The sequence below is a fragment of the Zingiber officinale genome, chromosome 2A (genome assembly GCF_018446385.1).
Source record: "Zingiber officinale cultivar Zhangliang chromosome 2A, Zo_v1.1, whole genome shotgun sequence".
Lineage (NCBI taxonomy): Eukaryota > Viridiplantae > Streptophyta > Magnoliopsida > Zingiberales > Zingiberaceae > Zingiber > Zingiber officinale.
Window position 1 is genome coordinate 87931273 of NC_055988.1, and position 9848 is coordinate 87941120.

Here is a 9848-nt window from a genome sequence, read left to right on the forward strand (position 1 = left end):
TTTATCCTATGGTCCTTATACTTGGAACCTCATCCCTAAAATGATAACCTGTGTTATGGAAGTTTGACCGAATTAACACTAAGAGTTGCCTTGCATATTTACTTTGCGTAGGAGGTAAGGACACTGAGCCCTATAAATTTGACAAGCATTATAACCGAGCGACTATATGAAGGAGGGCGCGCACATGAGCAGTGAAGACCCATAGGTTTGACTGACTATATACTGAGAGTCATACTATAGTAGTGGAAGACTGTTTGGTATACCCGTTTGGGTTTAAGGTCGTTTAGGTTTAATTTGCATATCTTAGCATTGAGCCCTCTAAGTTTGACCGGCTTTAAGACCGTCCGACCATATGCTAAGGTTGTGCTCTAAAAATGGGGAATTAGATCCCCGAGTCCAGTTGAATATAAGTTCGACTGACATTATGACAGACCAGATATATACTAGGTGCCTGCCTAGGAGTGGAGCACTAGGTCTATCGACTCCGATCGGCTCTTGACCGAGTCTGGTTATTCTTTTATTGAAGGTCTTAGCGCTAGACGGGGAGCAAAATCCTATTGATAGTGACACGTTGATTTCTATCTCTTATTGACTTTGACTACCATCCCATCAATTACTATCGTATTTTACCCAAGCCTATTCATAACATCCCGTATCAATCGAATTGGAAGTGTACCTGTTTTTTCACCAGTTTGGCTGAAAAAGAATAACTTAAACTCTGATTGCGACTTTAATAATATTTAACTTTAACTCGCTTCAAGTTGAATATTTTACAACTTTATATTTGTCTGCTATTTTTCACAATGTAAATTACCGTTTTGTATGCATTTCATCAACAATATAATTTTTGGTAAGTAAATCTCCTAGTATATGTAGTTGCTGCTGCATGGTTCATTGGATTCTTGAACGCCATTGTTCTGTGCAGAGTTTTTTCAAAAGAGATTATAATCTAACGGATCTATATCCGTGGGATCGATACTAGAAGGACTATTAATATAACGGATCTATATTTTTTTTTAAAGTGTCATGGGTGAATTGACAACTAGGTGTTCTATTCTTCAGTTTAGTGACAAAAATTAAAATGAAATTGAAATATTTCCATCCTAAAAACTCAAATCAATTGAAGAATTTTGACGATATGGAGCGACACCATCTCATGATCAAAACCGATTTGTTTATCGGATTCAATTAGGTCTCGGATAGCCTCAATTCACTTGTAATCATTTCGATTTAACCCAAACTCCAAACATTGCATAGGTTGGAGAACCATTGCATAGCTAGCAGGGCTTTATAATAGTTTGTTTTTGGTTTTTCCTTGGGTCACGTTTTATTCTTTGCTTCGCTGCCTTTCTTTTATTTTTTGTTTATAAATTTTGCTTTAATTATGCATTGGCTAAATAATTTTGTTCTCCTTTTCATTTTCTTCATTTTAATAACAATAAAATTTACTCTTGTTCTTTTCTTTACGCGTGCGTAAAGTGAACTTAGAATTAAAATACTATATTGCGTAGGGCTCAAAGTGCAATTCATATTTTGTATATTGAGGAATAAATAAAGTAATATATACACAATCATGTGTCATTCATAAAAGGATTTGGAAGAATAAAGCTCCCCAGTCACTTTGTTTAATTTAATATAAATCATTGTAATTTATGTTTTTAAGTGTTGCCATCGTACAAATTATGCTCAATCAACGTTTCTAAGTAAAACCAACAAGACTATGCAAGCTCAAAAATAGGATGTGAATTTTCAACCTAAATCATTCTCCATTATCATCATCTTTCTTCCTAATCGCCGACGGCCGGAGATTGGCAGAATGGCGACGATGATGGCTATGAAGGTTGTGGACTTCGCCTCTCAGTCCATCATGGAAAAGCTAGAGAGGATGCTAGTGGAAGAAGCCGCGTTGCTGGCCGGAGTAGAAGATGATGTCCGGGACATAGTCGCTGAGCTCAGAAGCATTACATCTTTCTTGACGGTCATGTCAACAAGGCGCAGTCTGGATGATCAAGTCCAGAACTGGGTGCAGGAAGTGAGGGAGGTGGCCTACGATGCCGAAGACTCGATCGATGAGTTCGAGTGCCGTCTCCGATCCACGCCCTACGACGAGCGCGGAGTCAAAGGTTTTTTCATGCGCTTCTGTCGCTGCTTAAAGTCATTGAAAGCTCGCCATGACATCGCTTCCGCGCTCAAGAAATTGAAGGTTGAAGTAGAAGAGATCAGAAAGCGGCACGATCGATATTCCCACCCAAACGAAGCTGCAAGCTCTGGCACCGCCACCAGCTTGGACATGGCCGACAGCTACTCCGATCCACGGATCATCGGTCATTTTGTAGAGGAAGCTCAACTCGTGGGCATCAATCAGAGTAGAGATACGCTCATCGAGTGGGTGATGGACGAGAATTGTCTCGAGTTCACATCGATTTCTCTAGTCGGATTCGGTGGTTTAGGAAAGACAACTTTGGCCAAGGCAATCTATGACGATCCTATTATTGTCGGAGGTCACTTCCAATCTCGGGCTTGGATCGCGGTGTCACAAAATTACAACATCAGAGAACTTCTCAAAAAGATAATTCGGCAAATTTCAGTCAAGGAACAACAAGTCCGAGATGTTCTAGGGTGCCAAGATGCCAGTTTGAACACAGAACAACTTCTGAACATGATGGACGAGTCACAATTGGTGCAGACAGTCAGAGGATGTCTCCATGGAAAGAGGTATTTGGCGGCTTTCGATGACGTCTGGAGCACTGAAGCATGGGAAAGCTTGAGCATTGCACTACCACAAGGTAAAGAAGGAAGCAGGGTGATAGTGACCAGCCGCAGTGAGGCAGTGGCAAATGCATGTTGTTCGCGTAATCGTCAATTTATATTTAAAATCTCGCCTTTATCACCTGAGCTATCTTGGGAGTTATTCTGTAGAAAAGTATTTGATGCACCTGACTATGGTTGTCCTCCGGAGCTTGAAAATGTCGGCAGAGAAATCGTGCAAAAGTGCGATGGACTGCCACTTGCGATTGTGACAGTAGGAGGTCTTCTGGCTTCCAAGCCGGATAAAATACTTGAGGAATGGAAAGACTTGCGCGACCATCTTGGCTTCGAGATAGAGAAGTCGAAGATCCATCGGATACTAGTTTTGAGTTACAATGACTTGCCTTACCATCTCAAGCCTTGCTTCTTGTTCTTAGGCATCTTCCCTGAGGATTATGAGATTCACCGGAAGCGCCTGACGAGACGGTGGATTGCCGAAGGGATTGTGAGTGGCGTAGGCGGCTTCCCCGCTGAGAAAGTCGCCGAGCGCTGCTTCAACCAATTGGTGAGTCGTAGTTTGATGCAGCCATCAAAATTCGACGATAATGGGACAGTGAAATCCTGCCGCGTCCATGACATGATGCTTGAGGTCATAATCTCGATATCGAGGAAGGAGAACTTTGTGGTGCTACTGAACGAGCGCCCACCGCGACATCAGAAGATAAGACGCTTATCGAGCCATGGAGGAAGCAGTGGGCTCGTGCCTGACACTGACCTGTCCCACCTTCGATCCTTCACCGCGTTCGGCAAGGATGTACCACTGAAGGATTACAGAAAGCAGAGGCTGTTGAGAGCAATTGACCTGGAAGGAATTTCGAACTTGTTTGATCTCCACCCCAGGAGCTTTTCCAAGTTGTTTCTCCTGAAGTACCTGTCTCTAAGAGACTCTCCTATATCGGCGTTGCCAGATTCAGTAGGCGATTTGCAAAATCTAGAGTTTTTAGATATGAGAGGAACTTATATTGAAGAACTACCCCATACCATCGCCAAACTCCAAAAACTCGTCTATCTACTCGGTGGTTTGAATCAGCAGCATCCTCCGGACATGTTCAAAATTCTACACTTTGTTACTTTGTTTAGGTTAAAGTTCCCGAAAGGAATAAGAGAATTGAAAAGACTTCGCAAATTGGGAATGACATTTGCTGATGATGAGCAGTTGCTGCAGGAGATCGGTGAGCTTGCCGAGCTCGAGAAGCTCGCCATCTGTTTCGGCGATGATGATCTAGTAAGCGGAGTGCTGGAGGGGATCAGCGCTCTGCTTTCGAAGCTCAGTGGCAGCCTTCGATCGCTAACAATTTTTCACGCTGCGTACGGCGATCTGAAAAGGGCACTCGACGAGGTAGCTTCGCCGCCATTGCTGCTCTGCAAGATCCAGATAGACGTCGTGCTCGGCGGATTGCCTGCCTGGTTTGCATCCCTGAAGCAGGTCGTCAAGATAACTCTGTTCAACACACGGCTGCAGCTCCAGGATCTGCAAGTCTTGAGAAATCTCCACGCTCTGGTCAAGCTGGTCCTAGGATGTGAGTCTTTCGACAATGATGATGAGGATTTGATCTTCGATCGGGGAGGGTTCACGCAACTCAAGTTGCTGGAAATTCAATCGCACTGTGTGAGTTTCGAAGAAGGTGCACTCCAAAACCTCGAAATCCTCAAACTGGCTGGTTATTTCCCTAATGAATACGGCGTGTATGGCATAGAACATCTGCATGGGCTCAGGGAGGTCCACGTTCATACTGGGAATGAAGATCTGGGAGAGATGGTCAAGAATATTGCAGTGTACCATGCAGCGCGTCCCAAATGTTTTGTAAAAATAGAGGAATCTCCTTCTGATATATGATTTCACGTGTTTACTCGGAGGAAACAGAGCTTTCTCAATAGATCAGGCAGGTGTGTACTGGTTCTTTGTTAATCTCTTCCATCGTGCATAATTCTCAAACTTGTTGTTCTGCTATTCAAATTGTGCTTTGTTATTCTCTTCCATGTTGCGTTGCTTGCTGGCGTTTGCATTTCTGAAGCAGTGTGTAATTTTCAAACATTTGTCTCTTAATAAATTCCTAGTCAAAATAAGCGTGGTTGTATTTGTATTCCATTGGTTTTATATACCATGCCTACTAATTAAGCTACTATCTTGAAACTAATACGAATGAATCTCATTCCTCTTTCTTTCTCTTCCAAAAAGAACGGTGTGAAGCTAAGGTCGTAGAACAAAAATAATTTAAATGAGAATGTGTTTGTGATCTCATATTAAAAATGTGATTGATTCTGTTTGAAAACGAAGAAGATAGAAACTGTAAACGTAGCTCTAAGGTTGATTGGATGAAAACTCCGCGTTATCATGCAAAACTAAGAGCGTTAGTAACGGACCAGGAAGGGGTTCCTAGTATTAGCTCTCCGACGCTTAAGTCAATCCTTGATTCAATGGAGAATAGTAGAAAAATTATAGCAACGAGCGTGTTGAATAGTAAAATATCGCATACCTTAGCTTATGGATGAAGACCCCCTTATATAGTGCCAGTATATCATTTGTGCATGCATCCCAAAATTGCAACAAGTTTGGCGACAAAAAAAAAATCAACCCAAATTAGAAACAAAATCTGCAACAAAAGATTTTTGTTGCAAATTCCCAACGAAAAAATTTTCGTCTCAAAATTCGTCCCAGATTCTGGGACGAATTCTAGATTCGCCCCAGATTCTAGAATGAATAAAGAATTCATCCCAAAATCTGGGACGAATTCTGTATTCGTCCCCAATTCTGGGACAAAATTTGGATTCGTCCCCAATTTTAGGACGAATTTAGAATTCGTCCCAAATTCTGGGACAAATTCAGGATTCGTCCCAGAATCAATTTTTTTTAAAAAAAAAGAAAAATTAATCGGAAGCCATAAATATACCTAGAGACATCAGAATATCATGATACAAGTTTTTATGTGTTCTTATCATTCTCCTGATCGTAAAAAAATCTGCATCCATAATTTTGACCGAATATATTAAGTGTAGTGTTTTTTTTTAACTTTCAATTATGCGAAATTCGGGTTAAAAAATCATGAAACTAAATATACTAGGTTAAAATTATGGATAAAGATATTTTTAAGATCACTCGAAAATTAGGAATCTATAGAAACTTGTTTCATGAAATTCCGACATTCCTAGCTCAATTTTTAGGCCCTCCGAATGTATTTTATTTTTTTTAATTTTATTAAATCTGGGATGAATTTCTGGATTCGTCCCAAAATCTGGGACGAATCCAGGAATTCATCACCAAATATGGGACGAATCCAAGATTCGTCCCAGATTTAAAAGAAATTAAAAAAAAAAAAAGAAAAATCATTCGGAGGACCTAAAAATTGAACTAGAGATGCCAGAAATTCATAAAATAAGTTTCTATGGATTCCTAATTTTATCCTCATCATCAAAATATCATAATTCTGATTTTTAACCTAATATATTTAGTTTAGTGATTTTTTAACCCTAAATTAGGTCATATTTGTGTTAAAAAAATCATGAAACTAAATATGTTTGGTTAAAAATTAGGATTAGTTTAGTGAAATGATCACTAAAAAATTAGGAATTTATAGAAACTTGTTTCAACAAATTTTGACATTCCTACGTCAATTTTTAGGTCATCCGAATGTTTTTTTTATTTTTTTTTTAATCTGGGACGAATTTCTGGATTTGTCCCAAAATCTGGGGTGAATCCAAGATTCGTCCCAGATTTTAAAAAAAAATATTAGGAAAAAAGGAAAATCATTTAGAGGGCTTAAAAATTGACCTAGAGATGTCGGAAATTCATGAAATAAGTTTTTATGGATTTCTAATTTTATCCACATCATAAAAATATCCTAATTCTGATTTTTAACATAATATATTTAGTTTAGTGCTTTTTTAACCCCAAATTAAGTCATATTCATGTTAAAAAAATCATGAAACTAAATATGTTTGGTTAAAAATCAGGATTAGTTTAGTGAAATGATCACTAGAAATTTAGGAATCCATAAAAATTTGTTTCATGAAATTCTAACATCCCTAGGTCAATTTTTAGGTCCTTCGAATGTTTTTTATTTTTTTAAATTTTTTTTAAATCTGGGATGAATTTCTGGATTCGTCCCAAAATCTAGGATGAATCCAAGAATTCGTCCCCAAATCTAGGACAAATCCAAGATTCGTCCAAGATTTTAAAAAGTAAATTAAAAAAAAAAGGAATATCATTCGGAGGGCCTAAAAATTGACCTACAGATGTCGAAAATTCATGAAATAAGTTTATATGGATTCCTAATTTTATCCTCATCATAAAAATATCCTAATTCCAATTTTTAACATAAGATATTTAGTTTAGTGATTTTTTAACCCCAAATTAGGTCATATTCGTGTTAAAAAAATCAAGAAACTATATACGTTTGGTTAAAAATTAGGATTAGTTTAGTGAAATGATCACTAGAAAATTAGGAATCTATAGAAATTTGTTTCATCAAATTCTGACTTCTCTAGGTCAATTTTTTGGGCCTCCGAATATTTTTTTATTTTTTTAAATCTGGGATGAATTTCTGGATTCATCCCAAAATCTGAGACGAATCCAAGATTCGTTCCAGATTTAAAAAAAAATTAAAAAAAAAAGAAAAATCATTCGGAGGGCCTAAAAATTTACGTAGAGATGTCGGAAATTAATGAAATAAGTTTCTATGGATTTCTAATTTTATCCTCATCATAAAAATATCCTAATTCCGATTTTTAACCGAATATATTTAGTTTAGTGATTTTTTAACCCCAAATTAGGTCATATTCGTGTTAAAAAAATCATGAAACTAAATATGTTTGGTTAAAAATTAGAATTAGTTTAGTGAGATGATAACTAGAAAATTAGGAATCCATAGAAACTTGTTTCATGAACTTCTGACATCCCTACGTCAATTTTTAGGCCCTTCGAATATTTTTTATTTTTTATTTTTTTTAAATCTGGGACGAATTTCTGGATTCATCCCAAAATCTGGGACAAATCCAGGAATTCGTCCCCAAATTTGGGACGAATCCAAGATTCATCCCAGATTTAAAAAAAAAAATTAAAAAAAAGAAAAATCATTCGGAGGGCCTAAAATTTGACCTAAAGATGTTGAAAATTCATGAAATAAGTTTCTATGGATTCCAAATTCTATCATCATCATAAAAATATCCTAATTCTAATTTTTAACCTAATATATTCAGTTTAGTGATTTTTTAACCCCAAATTAGGTTATATTCGTGTTTAAAAAAATCACGAAACTAGAGATGTTTGGTTAAAAATCGGGATTAGAATATTTTTATGATCACTAGAAAATTAGAAATCCATACAAACTTTTTTCATGAAATTCCGACATCCCTAGGTCAATTTTTTGTTCCTCCTAATGTGACCTAATTCATGTTTAAAAATCACTACACTCTATATATTAGGTTAAAATTCTGGATTATGATATTTTTGTGATGACGAGAAAAATACGTATGCATAGAAACTTTTTTCATGAAATTTTGATATCTCTATTTCCATATTTAGTGAAACATAGATAGTTTACTATTAATTAATTGTGCTAACATTCAGCGCAAGTTTGAATATGTGCCTAAAACTTAAAATATATCCCTACTGGTGTCAGAAATTAATGAAACAAGAGTTTATGAGTGTTGTATCATTCTCCTGATCGTAAAAAAATCCGCATCCATAATTTTGACCAAATATATTGAGTGTAGTGATTTTTTTAACCTTCAATTAGGTGTAATTTGGGTTAAAAAATCATGACACTAAATATATTAGGTTAAAAATATGGATAAAGATATTTTTAAGATCACTCAAAAATTAGGAATCCATAGAAACTTGTTTCATGAAATTCCGAGATCCCTAGATCAATTTTTAGGTCTTCCGAATGTTTTTTATTTTTTTAATTTTTTAAATCTGGGATGAATTTATGGATTCGTCCTAAAATCTAGGGCGAATCTAGGAATTCATCCACAAATTTGGGACGAATCCAAGATTCGTCATAGATTTAAAAAAAAAAATTTAAAAAAATCATTCGGAGGGGTTAAAAATTAACCTAGAAATGTCAGAAATTCATGAAATAAGTTTCTATGGATTTCTAATTCTATTCTCATTATAAAAATATCCTAATTCTGATTTTTAACCTAATATATTTAGTTTAGTGATTTTTAACCCCAAATTAAGTCATATTCATGTTAAAAAAATCATGAAACTAAATATGTTTGGTTAAAAATCATGATTAGGATATTTTTATGATCATTAGAAAATTAGGAATCCTTAAAACTTATTTCATGAAATTCTGAGATCCCTAAGTCAATTTTTAGGTCCTCCGAATGTTTTTTTATTTATTATTTATTTTTTTTTAAATCTGGGACGAATTTCTAGATTCGTCCCAAAATCTGAGACGAATCCAAAAATTCGTCCCCAAATCTGGGACGAATCCAATATTTGTCCACGATTTTAAAAAAATTTGAAAAAAAAGAAAAATCATTCGAAGGGGCTAAAAATTGACCTAGAGATGTCAGAAATTCATGAAATAAGTTTTTATGGATTCCTAATTTTATCCTCATCATAAAAATATCCTAATTCCAATTTTTAACCTAATATATTTAGTTTAGTGATTTTTAACCCCAAATTAAGTCATATTCATGTTAAAAAAATCACGAAACTAAATATGTTTGGTTAAAAATTAGGATTAGGATATTTTTATGATCACTAGAAAATTATAAATCTATAGAAACTTGTTTCATGAAATTCCGAGATCCCTAGGCTAATTTTTAGATCCTCCGAATGTTTTTTATTTTTTTAATTTTTTTTAAATCTGGGACGGATTTCTGGATTCATCCCAAAATCTGGGATGAATCCAAGAATTCGTCCCTAAATCTGGGAAAAATCCAAGATTCGTCCCAGATTTAAAAAAAATAAAAAAAAAAAGAAAATCCATTCAAAGGGGCTAAAAATTGACCTAGAGATGTTGGAAATTCATGAAATAAGTTTCTATGGATTCCTAATTTTATCCTCATCATAAAAATATCCTAATTCT

The 9848-nt window shown here is 35.8% G+C and overlaps 1 protein-coding gene across 1 annotated transcript; it reads left to right on the forward strand.

Moving 5' to 3' along the window:
• Positions 1 to 1676: 1676 nt before the first annotated feature.
• LOC122041456 (disease resistance protein Pik-2-like) lies at positions 1677 to 4877 on the forward strand. Its single transcript, XM_042601147.1, has one exon. The coding sequence runs from the start codon at positions 1817 to 1819 to the stop codon at positions 4643 to 4645; it is 2829 nt and encodes a 942-aa protein (XP_042457081.1). The 5' UTR covers positions 1677 to 1816; the 3' UTR covers positions 4646 to 4877.
• Positions 4878 to 9848: the final 4971 nt, after the last annotated feature.

Bases quoted from the DNA above. Each gene is read 5' to 3' on its own strand.
- LOC122041456 (XM_042601147.1), top strand. From the start codon at position 1,817: ATGGCGACGATGATGGCTATGAAGGTTGTGGACTTCGCCTCTCAGTCC.